Source organism: Myxocyprinus asiaticus, chromosome 9 (assembly GCF_019703515.2).
Source record: "Myxocyprinus asiaticus isolate MX2 ecotype Aquarium Trade chromosome 9, UBuf_Myxa_2, whole genome shotgun sequence".
In the NCBI taxonomy this organism is placed as follows: Eukaryota; Metazoa; Chordata; class Actinopteri; order Cypriniformes; family Catostomidae; genus Myxocyprinus; species Myxocyprinus asiaticus.
In genome coordinates, this window is record NC_059352.1 from 43,905,003 (window position 1) to 43,924,938 (window position 19,936).

General features: G+C 40.5%; 1 protein-coding gene across 3 annotated transcripts in view; it reads left to right on the forward strand.

Annotated features, from left to right (window-relative positions):
* Positions 1-19,825, forward strand: part of slc44a2 (solute carrier family 44 member 2) — a 36,952-nt gene extending 17,127 nt beyond the window's left edge. For 2 of the 3 annotated variants that reach the window (XM_051707722.1, XM_051707721.1), the window contains exons 11-22: positions 9,261-9,392; positions 9,561-9,660; positions 9,918-10,010; positions 10,228-10,312; positions 10,996-11,258; positions 11,421-11,515; positions 12,771-12,874; positions 13,666-13,739; positions 13,938-14,008; positions 14,135-14,223; positions 14,307-14,391; positions 15,430-18,854. In XM_051707722.1, the coding sequence (XP_051563682.1) occupies positions 9,261-9,392; positions 9,561-9,660; positions 9,918-10,010; positions 10,228-10,312; positions 10,996-11,258; positions 11,421-11,515; positions 12,771-12,874; positions 13,666-13,739; positions 13,938-14,008; positions 14,135-14,223; positions 14,307-14,391; positions 15,430-15,962 (1,724 nt within the window). In that variant the 3' untranslated portion in view covers positions 15,963-18,854. Of the gene's footprint in view, positions 1-9,260; positions 9,393-9,560; positions 9,661-9,917; positions 10,011-10,227; positions 10,313-10,995; positions 11,259-11,420; positions 11,516-12,770; positions 12,875-13,665; positions 13,740-13,937; positions 14,009-14,134; positions 14,224-14,306; positions 14,392-15,429; positions 18,855-19,070 lie in introns of those variants that run through there. The other variant, XM_051707723.1, reaches the window with a different exon arrangement.
* The last annotated feature ends 111 nt before the right edge of the window (positions 19,826-19,936 follow it).

The following is a 19,936-nucleotide window of genomic DNA, read 5'->3' on the forward strand; positions in this document are numbered from 1 at the left end:
TGGTCGCGGCTTGCATTCGTAAGAAGGGTATACCCACACGGACCTCCCATTCCGCAGCACGCTCGCTTGCCCTGACCGGGCTCTCGCACGAGACTGCTGGCTCGTCTCAGCGCGAGATTGACTTCTCGTTCGGAGCTCGGGAAGATGATGAGTTATCGCACGCAGCATCGGAGAGCAGGCTCGTCCAGTCTGACGCAGAGGCTTTGGCTGGGCTTCCTCCTTCGGGTACGGTCACCCAGCCTCATGCCAACACAGAAATGATGGACATGTTTTCCCGGGTGGCTGCGAGCGTCGGGCTAGAGTGGAACCCTCCACTCTCCCCTGAACCCTTGCGGCTCGACGATTGGTTCCTGGGCTCGGGGCGCCGCCCGCGGCCACGCCTCGCCCCTGTTTCTTTCTTCCCGGAAGTGCATGGGGAGCTGAGAATATCGTGGGAGGCACCTTTTACTGCCTGGTCCTGGTCTTTCAGCTCCCCTGCTCTCACTACCCTCGATGGTGGAGCGGCCAGGGGGTATTCGGTGATACCCCAGGTGGATAAGGTGCTCACGGTGCACTTGTGTCCGCAGAGCGCCGCCACCTGGCGCGGGTGCCCGAAGCTCCCGTCCAGGGCCTGTAGGTTTACGTCGTCCTTGACGATTGTGGCGTGCGGTGCCGCTGGACAAGCCACCTCCGCCCTGCATGTCATGGCTCTCCTGCAAGTACACCAAGCCAAAAAGAACTGCACAAGGGTAGTTCTGACCCGGGATTGATGCTCGGGGCACGGTCTCTCGGGCAGGCGATGTCCACCCTGGTGGTCCAGGAGCGCCACCTTTGGCTCAACTTCGTCGAGATGGGAGACGCGGAAAAGGCACAGTTCCTTGACGCCCCCATTTCCCAGGTTGGCCTGTTTGGCGACGCCGTCAAGGACTTTGCCCAGCAGTTCTCGGCAGTGAAGAAGCAGATAGAGGCCTTACAACATATCCTGCCCTGGTGCGGCTTAAGACCCCGCACCCTGTCTGCTTGTCACCAAGGGCGTCCTCCTGCAGCAACAACACCGGTTCCGCCACAGCCCGCCCCCTTGGCCCGGCTCCGGCATGGAGCCCTCCGCAGGAAGCAGACGCCACCCGTCTCGTGGTCGGCCGCTAAGAACCCGAGGAAGGCTTCGAAGCGCCCCCGAGACGGGCGACCCAGGGGCGATGAGACCCACTTCTCTGGGGCTGGTCCCCAGGTGGAGGGCTGGGAGGAGAATCTTTTGTCGCCGCATGCCCAGGTGGCTGTGGTACCCAAAAGCCTGACAAAAGAATGGTTCCCTCGTCTCCTGGGTCACATATCCGGTGCGCACGGCTGTCATCAAGACCTCTGTCCTCCGTCCCATTTTGGCAGGTATGGCGCTCCAGCGGCGGACACCCCACCCCTGTGCACCCAGCTGTGGCACAAGCACGCCCACGCGGGATTGGTTCCAGTGGACTACGGGGACGAGATTCCTCCTCCCCCCTCCTCGGCCAATCTTATGGTGGCCGTGATCATTCGTGACGTGATCATTCCCTTGGTCCCCCTCGCCCGGCATTTGGGCGCATGGCTCGTGCTTTCCAACCTGTCGCGATGGCTGACCTGGACCATCCGACTCGGCTACATGATTCAGTTCGCCAGGCGCCCGCCCAGGCGAGGTGAAGGGCGAGAATGCCGCTACCTTGCGTGCGGAAACCGCTACCCTTCTGTGCAAGGGCGCGATAGAGCCTGTCCCTCCAGCCGAGATGAAGAAAGGGTTCTACAGCCCTTACTTCAACGTACCAAAGAAAGGCGGTGGGTTGCGACCAATCCTGGACCTGCGAGTACTGAACCGGGCTTTGCACAGATTCCCGTCCAGGATGCTGATGCAAAAACGCACTCTAACGAGCATCCGGCATCAAGATTGGTTCACGGCGGTAGACCTGAAGGACGCGTAGTGCCACTTAATTTATTATCAAACTGACAACATAAATGCACAAGTACATTGCTGTCTTTGCTTATGAAGAGGCTGTAACTGTTGAAAAACAAGTGAGTAAAAGATAACCATATTTTAGCATTTTGAATCACAATATGCTAAATATTTACACTAAAAAATATTTACACTATAAAAACACTTACTCGTGCTCTGCATCCTGAGATAATTGCATTAAAAAATATAAATAAACTCCAGAGACATCCGAAGCATTGTATTCATTAGTGATCACCTCAGCAATTCAGGTGTGAAATGTCTTGAACACAACCGCAAATTCGTCGTTATTCCTCCTCATTTTAAATGCAAATTCAAGCCAGCTGAAGGAAGTTTGGGATAAGGAATGAGTTTTGATGGAAAACAGACGAAAATACACCTTGCCATCTTCACCAACATGCAATTGACGCTTCGCTCAACTCTACACAAGGTTTTGGTATTTGTAAGAAAGGGACAGGGTTTAAGCAGACTAAATGATTGGAGAAGTCCTGAATACGTCACCAGAGAGAAGTCTGTCGTTTCACCGGAAGATCGAGTTATTACATTTTGATTAAAGATTACGAGGTCAAAAAAAACAAATAAAAAAACAAATGCATGGATGAATCGTTCACAATAATATCAATAACATGCATTTAGAAAATAGATAGGGTGAATTTTCATTTAATGCCGACTTTAAGTAATACATTTGTGTGGTACCTGTAGTTTTTCTTAAGTATGGAAATTGAGTACTTTTTCCACCACTGGAAAGAAGTAGTCCCCACATTGGTTGCATATTCATTGCAATGGGCATTAAACCTCTTAAACTCTGATCCTCCAGAATATTAATCAGCTGGCAGACTGTTGCTATCCTCTTTCCTACAGCAATCGTGAAGCTGCATTCATGATTTGCATCAGGGTGTCAGTGCCAGCCTCAAGCACTGCTTTAACTCCACATGAAAAGCGCTGCAGACAATGTCTCATTCTGCGTTTTCATGTTAGTTAAGACATGACCTGCTTCTTTAGGGCCCTATGATTTCTGCATTGCGTAAAACGCAGACGGAATCATGAATCCAGTCATAAAAACTATAGAATGCGGAATGTCATGGAAATGGACAAATTTAGGATAAAATTAATGTATAAATGCACAATTAATCTAATTAAATTAGTGATATGTCCTAGTGTGATTATTAAACCACAAAAGGTTGAGATTTAATGACACATATACCCTATACGGTCTTATACACTGCTGTACGGCTGATCTACGAGCTTCAACAGTGAATGTGAGCTGCTTATACACTAACCGTATCATCACTAGCACTCCATGTGTATAAATGACAACGAGCGGAGCACTTTATTCACTGTGAAGCGCAACACATGCAGAGTATTCATATAACTAAATCAAAGCCTTTTGTGCTTTAATAAGCACATTAGCCAATAGAGAAAACTGCTTTTCTGGAGGGGAGCAGTCTGGTGTAGTCGTCTAAAGCAGACGGTTCTCCCAAGAAGCTCTAAAATACCTGGAGAGAGCTATGAGTTAGCATTCCCATTCATCTCTATTGCGGTGTTCAGTTGGCGCAGAGTCCCCGCGACCACCACCGGATGTGTCTGGAAGGGATCCCTCTTTTGTCAACTTTTCACACTTTTGCAGTCTGTTATCTATAGTCTAAGTATGTGTAACTACATTCATCAGTTAACTATGTTTATGAAAAGAACGACATATCAATTTAAAGATCAGCTCAAGATGGCTAGCAAAATGATGACATGCTCATGAATGGCTTTTAATTTTAAACAACATAAGTGTTAATTATACAGTATTAAGAAGATGGCAACATACTGTATGTTAGTGGTCGACCGATATATCAGCGAGGCCGATAAATTGGCCGATATTCAGATTTTTTTTATTATTGCATTGCCTGATAATTTAACCATTTGGAAGATTTTTTCTCAAGGGCACCGAAAATCACCTGCTTGCATGTGAAGCGACTGAGACATGTAAACAACCAGTCATGGTTCGTTTTGTTGTTACATGCCATCATGTTACTACAATAATAGACCAGTGTGCAACACAGTGTCATTTAAATGGTCCGCATATCAGAGCCGCAACAGACGCGTTTGAGCTCATAATGTTAAAGTGCTCACCTGTTTCATTCTCCCTCGCTCTCCTCAACAGTTCCATTAGTCTTGTCTAATGATAAAAAGGCAAATATCAATAAAACTATTATCATATATCATCTGCAAATATGCGCATATTTTGTTTAAATATATGTAATAAACCAACCTCACAGAACTTCAGCGGATCCAGCATCCTGTGGAGCGCTCATATATCTCCCTCTAAAGCACGTATTCTAACAGTCTCTCCTCAACAGTTCCCTGTAACTTTTCTAATGGGAAAAGACAAATATCAATAAAACTTGTATTAGGGTGCCTGGGTAGCTCAGTGATAAAAGACGCTGGCTACCACCCCTGGGATTCGCTAGTTCGAATCCCAGGGCGTGCTGAGTGACTCCAGCCAGGTCTCCTAAGCAACCAAATTGGCCCGGTTGCTAGGGAGGGTAGAGTCGCATGGGGTAACGTCCTCGTGGTCGCTATAATGTGGTTCGTTCTTGGTGGGGCGCGTGGTGAGTTGAGCGCAGATGCCGCGGTGGATGGCGTGAAGCCTCCACACGTGCTGTGTCTCTGTGGCAACGTGCTCATCAAGCCACGTGATAAGATGTGCAGGTTGACGGTCTCAGACGCGTAGGCAGCTGGGATTCATCCTCCGCCACCCGGATTGAGGCGAATCACTACGTGACCATGAGGACTTAAAAAGCACACTGGGAATTGGGCATTCCAAATTGGGTGAAAAAGGGGAAAAATCCCCAAAAAATATATGCAGATATCTCGTTTAAACAAATGTCATTCACGAACCTCATGAAAATCCAGTGTTTTCTTCCCATCGATCTTCCTCTGAAGCATGTATTCTAGCAGCTAGAATCAAAAACTTCAGGATCAGGATCAAAAGTTCCTCTCATTCACAAATCATGACGGTCACTCCATGACAATCCAAGTAGGCGATCCAGGCCATTTAAACTGTCAGGAGATTGCTGCTCGTGCTGGATCCGCACGAACGCTTGAGTGCAACTTCAAGGCTGTGTCTGAAATAGTGATGGGAAGTCCAATTCTTTTCCGCAAAACAGTTCTTTCGGACGGTTCATTTCAATGAACTGGTTCAAAAAATGGATTCATCAGTTCATTTACGTCATCACGCAATGACGTCACTATATATAATGCTAATACGCCGACGTCGTAGAATACACGCACAAGCACATTCAGTAAAGCCATATGTAAGGGCATATTGTTGATTATAACATTTTATTCAATTAAGTTATAATAAAAAGGGTGTTTATTGTCATCAGTGTTTCATTCAGTGATCTTACAGTACATTCTACATTAAAGTTTTGCACCTAAAGCACCCAATACTGACACTGATATACAAATGTGGATGTTCTACACATGTTTAAAGCATACAAAGTGATTAAACTAGTCTTAATCAACTCACCCTTTTTTACAGAAACCATGATCCAGCTCATCACAACTTCATATATAATCTGCACGCACAATACTCAATAGTAAAATTTGTTTACATCTCTCGACTGAAACGTTTCACCCCCTCATTCAAGTCCTCGGTTCACGCATGCTCATCAGCTGCTCCCTGATCAGCAGTTCTCAGTATTAAATCCGAAAGAGGCGATTCTCAGTTCAGTGTACTGGTGACTCGCAAACTGCTGCGATCGACTCAATGTACTGCTGATGCGAGAGCTGCTGTCCTCGGATCAGTGTACTGTTGACTCGAGAACTGCTGTGCTCGGACTCAGTGTACTGTTGACTCGAGAGCTGCTGTCCTCGGATCAGTGTACTGTTGACTCGAGAACTGTTGTGATCGACTCAATGTACTGTTGACTCAAGAGCTGCTGTCCTCGGATCAGTATGCTGTTGACTCGAGAACTGCTGTCCTCGGATCAGTGTACTGTTGACTCAAGAGCTGTAGACTGAATCATCTAAATACATTGATAAAACGGTAATACAATCAAGTCATAAACATATTTCCATTATGTTTTATTTGTTACACTCTCTGTTGTTCAGCAAAATACACCTGAAACATACATTTCGCCCCTTAATCACACGCATGCTCCATGTCAGCAGCTCATCGGTTCTCAGTATGTTGGATACCTCCGAAAGAGGCGATTCTCAGTTCAGTGTACTGTTGACTTGAGGACTGTAAGTTACGAGCAACTCATTGTACTGTTGACTCGAGAGCTGTTGCGACCCAAGTGTTCAGTCCGATTTGTGAACTAGTTGGAGCGGCAAAAGCAGATATCACCAGTTCTAGGATCATATTACTCCCGGTTATCAGCTCATTTCAATTCGGAGTGTCAGGTACATCTGAGAGACAGGTTAAGATAGAGTAGCTTGTGGATCAGTGTTGACTCGAGACACAAACTGTTTCAAATGATTCAGTCCGATTTGGTGAACTAGTTCAACTTGTTCACTAAAAAGGACCAGTTCAAAAGAAGGATTTTTTCACGAACTGGACATCACTAGTCGGAAACCAGGAAAATGCTGCCTCCAGAGGCTGTATACAGAGGTACAGTGAAAATAAGGTGCTTTTCAAACTGTTTGGAGACCAGTTTCCTTAGGAGTTCCATTCATTCAAAACAGATGTCAGTTAAGCCATTAACTGATTACGCAGCAAGGTAGCAAGTCAGCTGCCTACATTTTCGGATGCAGCCCAAGTTAAAAGCGCTTCACGTGTGCTATAAGTAAATGTCATATTCACTATGCACTGTATGTGCAATTGGTTTATAATATTTTTTGAGTAAATGCGATTGCTAACGTGGACATGCCATCCATGGTTGCTGGACTACTGTGTGTACTGTCATGTCCATCTTCCTAATATATTAACAATTTCTTTATGTGCAAATAAATTACTAAAATTTGATGACTTAGAAATCTGAAGAAACTGCTATGTACCATTTAAAATACAATATTATTTTTTAGTTTTGTGTGAAAGTGAGTAAATATAGTGCTAAATAAGAGTTTATTATTATAATTTTTTAAGCAATTTTATGTTTGTTAAATACTATATAAAATTGTGTGATATATCGGCATTGTATCGGCCTATCGGCCACCCTGCTCTTTGGATATCTGCATCGGCCATTAAAAAACCCATTTCGGTTGACTACTAATAAATATGCTGCAGTGATGTACTTGAGGAATCAAGAATGGGCGGCGAGTGCTCCTTGTTGCTGCGAGTTCCACAGCTTGTGCTTTTTTCCAGTCAAATCCCATAGAAAAACACAAACAAATGTGTCCCCACTCAAGATATACATCCACTGAGGTGCGGATGCAATCTTTGTTAATTAAAATATAAAGTTGCATTTGGGCGGATAAGAACCCTAAGCCTCTTATGCACAGGGCGAATTAGTTACTACTATACCACCCAATAAGACTCCTATTACCGGTGTCCTGAAAATATATGCTATCTATCAGAATATGCTACCAATGCCATATTCGCATAATTTTAGGGTTAGGGTTTGGGGTAGGATTAGGGCTTATTACAGCCTCACACCATATCACACTATCTGATAGTTATGCTGGTAGCACATCCTGATAGGTATTATCTGCCTGACAAGATGTGCTACCTAGGGTTTTAACACATTTCATGCTGTTGTAATACAAACGGACAGGTTCTCCCGTGCCTCCTGACATGTGCTACCCATGTTTTAACTTTACATATCACTGTTTTTACTGCTGGTAGCACATCCTGAGCAGGTAGCACAGTTTGTCAGAACACCGGCACTGATTGATGTACTTCTCCACTGACTTACAATATCTCATGACCGGCATTCGCACAGCATTAGCACACATAGAGATTAAGTTAGAGTGGTGATTTGCACAATTATACAAGTCGGCTTTCAATACAAAATAAAATACATAAATCGTCTAAATGACAGCCACTATCACATTTCTACTAATAAATTTTTTCCCTTATTGCTGACCCACTGTAATGATCATTCACAGCAGGCGCGCAATAATAAAAACAAGCAAGTACAACCCCCCCAATATTTATACCATGATCAATGGAAACATGTAAATTCTTCACACTGTAACCCCTCCCTAATGTTCAAGCCAAATCTACACCCTTGTCTACAAATAAAAGAGTTAGTGTATTGACCTAATAATTACTTTAAAATGGCATCATTCCAGATTGATGTATCATGAAATATTTTGACGACCTGCTAACGTCAGAATAAAAGTCCATTTTAACTAGATGACTGAAATGGAAAAAATGTGACAGAAATATATTACTTCTGTATTGTAAAATGTAATATTTAATGTAGCAGTAATAATAATGCTAATAATATATCAATGATTATTACATTATATCTCACAAGCAAGATTTTATTTCCTGCTTTCATTGATACTGTGATGCTCTACTGTGCAGCACTGTATTTGACAAAATAAATAAATAAACCTCAAATGTTGCGTTTTGGATTGTGCTGTGAGGATCAGTATAGAAGCTCTTCATTTAATAAAAATAATGCAATGATATGTTAAAAAGTAATTGTTCTGTTTTAATTTGATTAAAATTCTATTAATACATTTGATTAGATTTTTAATGATAAAATGTAATTAAACTTTAAAACCCAGAATTCAGAGGAAACAAAACGGAAAACACGGAATTTGGGAAAACAAAACAGAATTTGGAAAAAAATAAAATGGATATCATAGGGCCCTACTTCTGTGGTAATTAAATTGTGCTTTACAGAGGCTACAAAGTACTTGCTTTCTGTCACAAGTCCCATCTGGGTTTGTTTTATACAACAAATAGCATTAAGAGGTTCTCTCCCATCTGTTGTGTGTATGTTTGTGGTGTGTGCGTCAGTGTAATGAGTCCAGGTGGACACATCACAAGGTTCCGCCCCTCTAACCAGTGTTTATGCTGGTTTATGCTGTATTAATGGTAAATGCGTTAATCGTTAATTTTGACAGCTCTGATATTTTTATATTGTACATAATTGTGTATAATGGCTTAAAAATGCAAAACACATTACCCCAACACTGAAAAGTTCACTGTCTGTTTTCTCTGAATCTGTGCAAAGTTAAGCCAAACCTCCTGCATTTTACCTTTGCATGGCAGTATTAAAATATTTCAGGTTGGCTTTGGAGGTGTTTATGGGTGAAATGTGACCCAGACACGTTTCATGGCATTCACCCACAGATAATATTGAAATGTTTCTGTTTGCATTTGATTTATTTATGATGTTTATCTTCTGGTCTTCTGCAGGTATTTTCCATTGTTATATGCAGTATGCCAGTCTGAAAGGACAGGCTGGTTCTGATGTCACTATCAAGGATTTGGGTCTACAGACAGACTTTTCTGTATACTTTCAGATTCAGCAGACCTGGCTTGCTTTCAGTGAGTGAGCATTTTGTTAGTAACACATGTGCAATTCATTAACACCTGTGAATCCTGGAAATTTTGTTCCAGTGTGGCACTTAACTCCTTTTAAATCAGATTTCATCACTTCTTTGTTTTCCTATGCATTATATGTTATTGTTTCCTGTCCTCTTTTGTCCAACACAGTGATCATTCTGTGTATCGTGGAAGTGGTGATCATTCTCCTCCTCATCTTCCTCAGGAAGAGGCTCTTTATTGCCATTGCACTCATCAAAGAGGCCAGCAGGTCAGTCTACCTTTCTACTGTTGAGCACACCCTGTATTTTAGATCTGTTGATGGCGTTGATGGTTTTATCTAATTTGTCCCATATTATTATTTGTCCCATGTTATTGCTTCTTTGAGTACTCTGGTTGCATTAATAGTCAAACAGAAGCTTTATTACTGCATTTGATGGATTAACCAAGGCTTAAAGTCGTGGAATAATAATGAGGTTAACAGGGATTGTTAGAAAGGAAGTCTTAATAATCCCATCTATTTTTCAGAGCCATCGGTCATGTGATGTCATCATTGTTTTACCCCTTGCTGACCTTTGCCCTACTGTCTCTGGTAATCGCATACTGGGCCATCACCGCAGTGTATCCTATAGTAAAATCAATAGTATGCTATTTGCACTGTGTTTGCAGCATTTGCTGTTGGTCATCTTGCACTGAGCTTGAGTAATCGAAACAATCACTACCTCAAAAACAGTCTGTTTTGAGATGTGTTGGAAAAATGTAAAGAATGCAGATGATTACTATTACCATAAAGCCAATTTTGAGCTCTATTTATATTAAATACTTAACAATTATTTAGATTTTTGTCAACTTCCAATGAGCCAGTGTACAAGGTTTTTAATACTACAGAGTGTGAATATTCCAGAGACACCTGCAACCCTGAGGTAAGTGCACTTTTGTTCTAAATATTAAATGCTAATTTTTTGTCTCTTTATAAAAACATTTATTGTAACTATTTGTTGGCTAATTTATGTTGGCTCAGACTGATTACACTGTGAATTCAGCAACAGGAGGTTGAAACTTCTGCTACTGAAATTTATCTGTGCTTACCAATATTCAAACTGCCCCCAGTGGCTGAAGCTGGAAGTGTTATTGACCACATAGCAGGTGAAATGTCCACAAGGTGGCGCCAAAAGCGAGGTGTGTTTTTAGTTGTAAATTATGTAATACAGTCAACAGGAATGCATATTTTATTAACCCTACCCCCTAAATCAAACCCCAACCCTAAACCTAACCATTAGTGGAGTAAAAATGTCATTTTAGAGTGAAAATGCAACCAATGAATCGCGCTCACCATTGTTTATGTTAACGCAATTACTTCCTGGTTTCCATGGGACCAGAAACCATATCTAGGATACATGATATGGTCATGCCACAGGGAAAGATGAACATGAATGACGGATTTTTCAATTCTGCATAAATCTGCAGCTGAGTTATGCAAGCGCAGTTTCTGTGCGGGTCTTTAAATGTAAAAGTTTATGCAACCAGTTGGTTTTGTATAGCATATTTTGCGAACACAGTCTGAATTCATTTTCATGAAGCTGCATTAATTTGGTTCTTTCCACAGACTTTCAACAGCTCAAATATCACCACTGAATGCGCTGATGCTGAGTGTCTGTTTGCATTCTATGGAGGAGAGACGTTATACCACAAGTACCTGATTCTGTTCCAGTTCTATAATTTATTCCTTTTCTTCTGGTGTGCCAACTTCGTGACAGCACTGGGGCAGGCCACACTGGCAGGGGCTTTTGCATCTTATTACTGGGCATTCAAAAAGCCTGATGACATCCCTGCGTACCCTGTTTTCAACTCTTTGGGACGGGCCCTCAGGTATGTGATTACAGTAACACTTTCCATTTTCATGTGTGACCAAAACCTTGTCCTCTTCACCACTCTTTGACAATTTCTTTTTGTTTTTGTCTTTGAACATAAAAAATTCATTCTTATAATAGATTGAATTTATGGAAACACTCTCCCTCGCATTTTCTTCAGGTATCACACTGGCTCTCTGGCGTTTGGGTCACTTATTCTCGCCATCGTCCAGGTTATCAGGGTCATACTGGAATATCTGGATCAGAAGTTGAAAGGTTTCATTGCTCCATTGTTGTCATTTTTTTCTTCATCATTGAGTTTCAGAAGATGTGCCTTTCAAACATAATATCTGAAAATGATGGCGCATTTGTTGTCATGTGATGCAGTCATGTGATCCATTCAACCCAAAATAACCAAGATGGCGGCCCACATTGTAGCGGTGTTATTGTGCCTGTTATTCAATTGGAGAGCATTATTAAAGATAAATGTTACCCTCACAATGCATTCTTTCATAGGCGACGCAACATTTACTCGAAATTGCTGTCCGGCGACGAAACACAAGGACAATTGCGTTTCAGCCTGTACATGGAACGGCGATCGCATGCGCAGTAAGGGGATTTAAGCGTTTCCATACGTTTTAGTGTGGACGACTTTTGAAACTTTTGAAAACGGCAGTGTGGATGGAGTGTTTCGAAAACTAAAACACCATTTTCAAATGTATCCGGATTAATGTGGATGTAGCCTCAGCTCACCTGTTTTTTGTGCAAATATTATGTGTTGAGTGACTTCTGAAATATGTTTACAAAACAACCAATTGTTGGAAAAGTAAAGAGGTCTAAGGCTATGTCCACAGTAGTCCGGATATAATTAAAAACATTTTCGTTTTCGAAAGGCTTTCCATTTACACTGCCTTTTTCAAGCGTTTTCAGTTGCTCGTCCACACTGAAATGTATGAAAACTCTTAAATCCCCTTACTGCGCATACAAAAAATCGCCGTTCCATGTACAGTCTGAAACACAATTGCCCTCATGTTCCATCACCGGAAAGCAATTCTGAGTAAATTTCCTATCACCTTTGAAGGAATTCAATGTGAAGGTTGTACAAAGTAACATTTATCTTTAATAATGCTATCAAAGTGAAGAGCAGACACAACATTGCCGCTACAACATGGGCCGTCATCTTGATAGTTTTGGGTTGAATGGATCACATGACCGTGTCACGTGACAACAGATATGTCATCGTTTTCAGACATCTCCGTTTCCCCTTCCACACTGCAATGCAAAGACACTGTTTTCAAATGTATCCACTTGGGAGAGCATTTCTGAAAAGCTTCGGGGGTTTTTGTGACAAAAATGCTGTCTCAGTGTGCACCAAAGGCCAAAACGAAGAGAAAAAGATTTGTTTTCAAATGAAAACTTATTAGTGTGGACGTGGCCTAAATATTTTCGTAAGGCAATATGTTTTGTTCATGGTATGTACTCTGTGTGCTATATGCTTTTAGACTTGATTGTTTATATTTTCTTCCTCCAGGTGCCCAGAATAAGTTTGCAAAATTCCTGCTCAGCTGTTTAAAGTGTTGCTTCTGGTGCTTAGAGAAATTCATCAAGTTCCTCAACAGAAATGCCTATATCATGGTACATCCATCGTTATTTCCCTTTTGATGACCTTTTGACCTTGTTGCTGCTTTTCCACGGACAGGGTGCTGGTGCCCAATCTGGAACCATTCTTTTCATTTCCACGGCAGGAAAGACGGTTCTGTGCCGGAAAAATCAGTTCCACCCTGGCCCCTGCTGGTCGCAATTCAGGAGATATCTTGCTCCCGCTAATGTCAGGGGCCAGGTAGTGAGATGTAATGTCCGCTACAAGTAAATTTTTCAAAATAACAACTTAATTTGGCAAGGCTGATGTAAAATAAATCTATAGCTCACTCCTTTTATAGTCAACAAAGCTTTTTAGAAATGTCCTATGCGACATTCAATTGACGGACATCCTGTTCCTATGTATTATGCACTGCACAGTGGCAACATCAGTCTAAACAATATTTTTTATTTATAAATACCATACGTATGAATTGTTTGCCATTAATTTAATTAGTTGCACACTTGCATAACGTACAACACTGCATAAAAAGCAGCTCATGATGCTGAATCAATTGACTTTGAATGTTAAAATGTCTTCTCAAACCTCGTAAGACTCATAAACAAAGACTGCAGTAATGTAGTCATTTATGCCCTAATTCACTCAACTCAGAAGCGCAGGCTCAGTCTGAGAGAGGTTCGCTTCGGCATGAGCAATAGCACCATTTTAGTGGGAAAGCGGCATGTTAGGATTCTGTCTAGCAAAGGAGCATCAGTAGTGCCTATTTTAGTGGTGTAGCCACTGTTAAACCAAAGCTCAACTTCAATCAGGATTTCTGTGTTTGCAGGTGGCAATATATGGCAAAAATTTCTGTACGTCTGCCAGAGATGCATTCTTTCTCCTGATGAGGAACATTGTCCGGTGAGTGCTTGCTGGATCGAAATCTTTGAGAGTCTTTTGTGTTGTATGAATGAGAAAAATATTAAATAAACACTTCATTTTAACCTGGTTTTGCCATGAAAATAGCCATCGCAGCTGGCATGGCGTTAAGAAACAAACAAACAAACAAATAAACACTTCAGGATTTAATCCTTGTACTTAACTTTTTCTCTACTAAAGTGTGGCAGTCCTTGACAAGGTTACAGACTTCCTCTTATTTTTGGGCAAACTTCTCATCGTTGGAATTGTGGGTGAGTGATTGGACTGACATAGATGCCACATCAATCCACAGGTTATTCGGGTGGAAATGTCTTCTCACATTCCAGTTCTCCCATGTAAAACAGCATGCACTAGCATTTTTCTCTTCCTGTTCTCAGGAATTTGTTCCTTCTTCTTTTTCACTGGCAAGATTAAGATAGTGGAGGAAGTTGCTCCATCCCTTAACTATTACTGGGTGCCTATATTGGTGAGTAAATGGAACAGGAAGCTGAACTATTACCAGTTTTTCCATGTGCCGACTATGCTATAATTGTTTCCCTCTGTTCGCAGACGGTGGTGTTTGGCGCCTATCTAATTGCCCACGGCTTCTTCAGTGTATACGCCATGTGTGTGGACACACTCTTCCTCTGTTTCTGTAAGTGTGAAGCTACTGTATTTATTTCACAAGATAAATAAGTAATGAACAAATCTGTCAAACTAGATGTCAGTGCTTTGGAATTCTGGTAAATAGCAGCTGTTGTGTTTAGATTTGTATTGTACCCAGTCCCTAGTGTGGTATGTTTCACAGATGTTTGTTATTTATTGTATTAATCATCAGCTAAATATATATATTTCCAGTGCTCAAACTTGCTCTTTTTTTCTATCACTTAACTGTTGTTCTTTCTCTAATGCAACTGAGCGCATCAGTGTTCGCCCACTTTTCAGCAGCCTGAAGTATTTTTCCCACTCATTTTCTCCATCAGCATTTCACAAAATTCTTCAGTAAAGAGTGTTAACCCTCCTTGGTCTTTTGCCATCTGACTAGAAAAATCTACAAACAAGGAAAAAGCATTGCCCCTTAGCCCACCCCCACTTAGACCCGGCCATGCCATGAAGCATTGTAAATTATTTATCAAATCAGAAGTGATGGTACAACTATAAAACTCACAGTACTGACTATAAATCAAATACCATATATTTGAAGTTTATTGCAAAATATTCGAACATATACAAATATATAAGTTGTTTGAGAGTGTAGGGAGAGTGACTCGATTATGTCATTTGCAATGGGGATGGGCGGTCACTGCTGGGCTCTTTTGGGGGGATTAACATTTCCATAGTAACAGCCACTTCTCTGATTGGTGGAGCTCTCTTCAGAAATATGGGTAGTGTAGTTTTTTGTTTTGTTTTTTAAATCAGGTTGAAATCACTGACTTTTGGCTTTTACAGAAGCAAATATCAACATTTTTTTGAAGAAAATGAATGGGACCCTACTGCTGCGCTCAGTGACATCTTCAGATCTCGTATGCTTGCAGGGGCTTTTGCTTTGTGTCTAACCATTTTTACTTTCTTTCTTTCTCTCTCTCTGTCTCTTCAACATGATTTCAACCAATCATGTGTCCTTGTGCTCCTATCTGCTACATGCTCTCTCGAAACACTAACATTTAAAAACAATAATGATCTCAAACTCAAGGCGAGGACCTGGAAAGAAATGACGGCTCTTCTGACAAGCCATTTTTCATGTCCCCTGAGCTGCACAAGATTTTGTCTATGGAAAAAAGCACAGAGGAACCAGACCTTGCAGAGACGCCTGTCATACAGGTACAAGCTGAGGAGGAAGTCCCATTGCAGGAGAACGGAGAGGTACAGCTTAAACAGCAGGTCATTCTAAAGCAGGACCAAGAAGAAGAGATACCACTAAATCAGGAGACCCACAGTGAAGAACCACCCCAAGAAACACAACCTCCAGATGCACCTGCAGCCGCAGAGGAGAAACCTGAAGAACTGGTTACAACACAAACACAAGAGCCCGAGATGCCACAAGTGGTCCCACATCAAAATGGACCACAGGAAGTAGATGCTGACGACAAGGAGGAGCAGGTGGCTCAACCACAAGCAGAATCACCACCACAGGTGGAGAACCTACCAGAACAAGAACCAGAGGAACCAAAGCCTCAAGAAAATGGACCTCAAGAGAGTGATACTCTGCTGACCCCTCAGGAGTAGCTGTACAAAGATCAGTGAAGTTGTTAAATGTTTCAGAGAAGCCAGTTGATTTCAGTATGTTGGGAACTGTTGCACTTTGGTGGCTTTGGTAAGCCATTAGTATACATTGGAAAGGACCTCCTGTCATTTGAGTCGTAATGTTTACTCAAACAATAAGATGAGATTTTGAGAACTGTCTTGCTCTTAATAACTAAATAATTGCTCGTCATAATGGATGGCATGACACTAAAATAGGACAGAAACTGTCGTGTACTCACAGTGGGTCTCGTTAACTAGTCATTTCGTAGTCTTTGTGCGTTGAAAAGGTTTTCATGCAAACCAGTTCGAAGAAAGCAATCCACTACAAATCACAAATTACTTCTCTGAAATTGTAATTAGATTACTTTGTGATTACCTCATTGAAAGGTAATCATATTACTAATTACTTTACTTTCAAGTTACTTTCTACAACACCTTTCTGCTCAACAAATTCAAAATGTCTATATTTCATCCTTGTTCATTGTTGCACACAAGTCATACACTCAGCACCACATGTTTCTCCTTTAAGCCCAAAGTATACTTCGGTTTTGACATGAACGCTCAGCATCTGCGCACAGTTGAACACGAGCCTGTCAAAGTATACTTAATTTTACTGTGTGAATACACAGATGGTTGGCGCATGCACGCTACAACTGCTGTGAGATACTGGACTATTTCTCCTCAGGAGTTTAGACGCATGAAGATGTCTTTATATTCTTTGGACTCGAGTTACACAAATGCAGGTATCTCCTGACCACTTTATGTGCACATTCACTGTTGTTGTTTCAACCTTCCTCTCAGTGAAGTTGTTAATATTTCAGAGAATCCAGTTAATTTCAGTATGTTGGAAACTGTTGCACTTTGGTGGCTTTGGTAAGCCATTAGTATACATTGGAAAGAACCTCTCGTCATTTGAGTCGTAATGTTTACTCAAATAATAAGATGAGATTTTGAGAACTGTCTTGCTCTTAATAACTAAATAATTGCTCGTCATAACATTACGGTCATGAAGAAGTGCTAGAAGATGTAACAGGTGATTACATCTTCTTCTAGTGCTTCTTCATGACCGTAATGGCTCAAATGTGAGTGTTGCCACCTTGTGGACCCAGTAATTAGTGCAAATAATTCAGGCGCATGCACATGCACATGCTATGCGTTCAAAGACCTGCGGTTAGAAAAATCGAGCTATGTGTGTTCAGTGCTGGAGCACTCTGCTGATGACGAAATTTACGTCACACATCCTGTATGCAGATGCTCAGTGTTCGCGTCTGACCGAAGCATACATTGGGCTTTACAATGACTTGTTGGGGGCATACACCCTTCAAATGTCACAGAAATGCTAATTGATATGTATATGAACATAATTCATGTTTTAAATGTATTTACATAAATAATATTATTTTAGAAATACGAATGTGTTACCCTAGTAATGTACTTAAAAGTAACTAAATTAATTGAAAGTCAGTAAATGTAATCTGATTGCAAGAATTTAAAATGTAATTATTACACTACTTTTTTTTTGCCTAAAATTAATAAACTTACAGTAACTAATTAATTTGTAATCGGATTATACCAACACTGTTCAGAACAGGTGCGTACGCACATTTGTTACTCACATTTTAACCTAGATGAATCTGGATTATTCTAAATGCGGAAGCGTGTTTATAATTACCATAATACACACCCAAACCATATCCATATTAGAGCTTTCCACACAACCTTTCCTGTGCAGCCATTCATCATTCTCTGCAAACGTACCCTTATGCTCTCTAAAGATGCACTCTCGACTTAAAGCAAGATTTTTGACTAAAGCCAAGTGTGCAATTTTTATACGTAACTGAGACACAATACTCATCTTTTATATAGGCCTACACTACACATGTTTGGCTGCATTTCTATGCAGAACTTATCCAGATCAAACCATAACACATAATTTTTTTGTTACTCTGAAATAAGTTTGACTTTTTGTAGGGTCACTTTGTTACTCAATTTATAACAAATAATTAAATGTTAGCCTACATTGTAATATATATAGTATTAATATATATAGTCAAAAACGGCTAACCATATTCCATGTGTCTAAGGCCACCAGAAGTCTGTTTTTTTTTATTTTTTTTATTAGTATTATTATTTATGTGGTTTCAGTTAAAAAAAATAAAATTATACAAATTTCGCAAAACTTATTGAACCATGATTTCGGTTTTCAAACAATAATGCGTGTATGCATGATTAGTGAATGAGACCCAGTATGAGTTGCTTGTATGGATGAAAATTTGTTATGTGGACCTAAACCCCATTAGATATGCCTACATAGCACTTGTATAATGTGACTGTGTTTTATGTTGAAACTTTTGATATAAGGATGTGTAAAAGTGTAATGTAGGTGCTCGACTTGTGCCTAATTATTGTTATTTATCAATGTCTTAATCATATTGAAGAATGCAAAAAGATTTCGCAGTATCGCTGTTTACATCAACTACCGAAAAAAAAAAAAACCTGTTTACAGTCATACTAGCCAAGACCAAACCATTTTATTTTGTAATAATTTGTGCAAATATATCTGAGAATTGTGTTACCTGATGTGATAATTTTATAGTGGAGATTAAAAAAACAAAAAAAACAACAAAAAAAACAAGTGGCACCAAAAGTAAGTTGGCTTAAAAAGAAACAATCAAAGCAACAATACTTATATATTTGGTTTGCTATAACTGGTTATTGTATTGACAGATTGCAACCTTTTCAAGGCCTGATATTTGTCGCTATTTGCCTCTCTATTGCCTCCTTTTCTACCTCTATGCTTCACTTTACTCAATCTTCGCATGTTGTAAATGTGATCTCCCAGTGCTTTAATAAATTTTACTCACTTTGTTGCTATTCCTGCTGTTATTTTAATATTTATTGGCAAATGGTTCATATTATATTATATATTATAAACACTTATAGTAGCCCCAAAACGTATTGGGACACTTAGATATTTTGTACTTATTAAATGTGGTTTAAATATCTAAATATGTTTTGGGGGCAATGTACACTACAGATCAAATCATACTGTTGTTGTGTGTTGTCTCAAACTAAATGTTGTTCCAATAGTGGAGGATCTTGAACGCAATGATGGCACAGCGGACAGGCCCTACTTCATGCCAGAGAGACTGCTGTCCGTCCTTAAGAAGTCAAACGAGGGGCCGAAAACAGTAGACTAAAGAAAAAAGGAAAAGATTGATAAAAATATAGAAAGAATTGTAGGGACAGAAAGAGATCAGTTGGATGTATCTATCAAACTTGCACTGATCATTTCATGGCTAAGGCACCAGTTACTTGTCATAGAGACAACATTACGATGTATGCCATGCCGCTACAGCCAAAAGTATTATCAATTCATTTTGTGCTACTTACATTGAGATTAACATGTATTTTGTGTTGTAATTTGTATATATTAGGCATTTACATTAGCGCCTTTGGCAGATGCTTTTAAACTAAGTAACTTACAGTATGTATTTTTATCGGTATGTGTGTGTCTACTCTGGGAATTGAACCCATGGCCTTAGCATTGCTAGAACCATGCTCAAACATGTTCCTGTAGGTCAACTGGTAATGTTCATGGTATAATTTTTGTAATTTTTCTCATTTTAAGAGTTCTGTTATAAGTAATGCCTTTGAATGATTACAGTAAAGTTACTGGATGACTTTGAATGCATTATCCAAGCATTTGACATTGTGATGTTTCATCACATTAATGTTAAAGGAATATTTCGGGTTCAATACAAGTTAAGCTCAATTGACAGCATTTGTGGGATAATGTTGATGACCACAAAACTTAATTTCGACTCGTTAATCCTTTTCTTAAATTTTTTTTAAAAAAAGCAAAAAATAAGGTTACAGTGAGGCACTTACAATGGAAGTGAATGGGGCCAATTTTTGGAGGGTTTAAAGGCAGAAATATCAAGATTATAATTTTA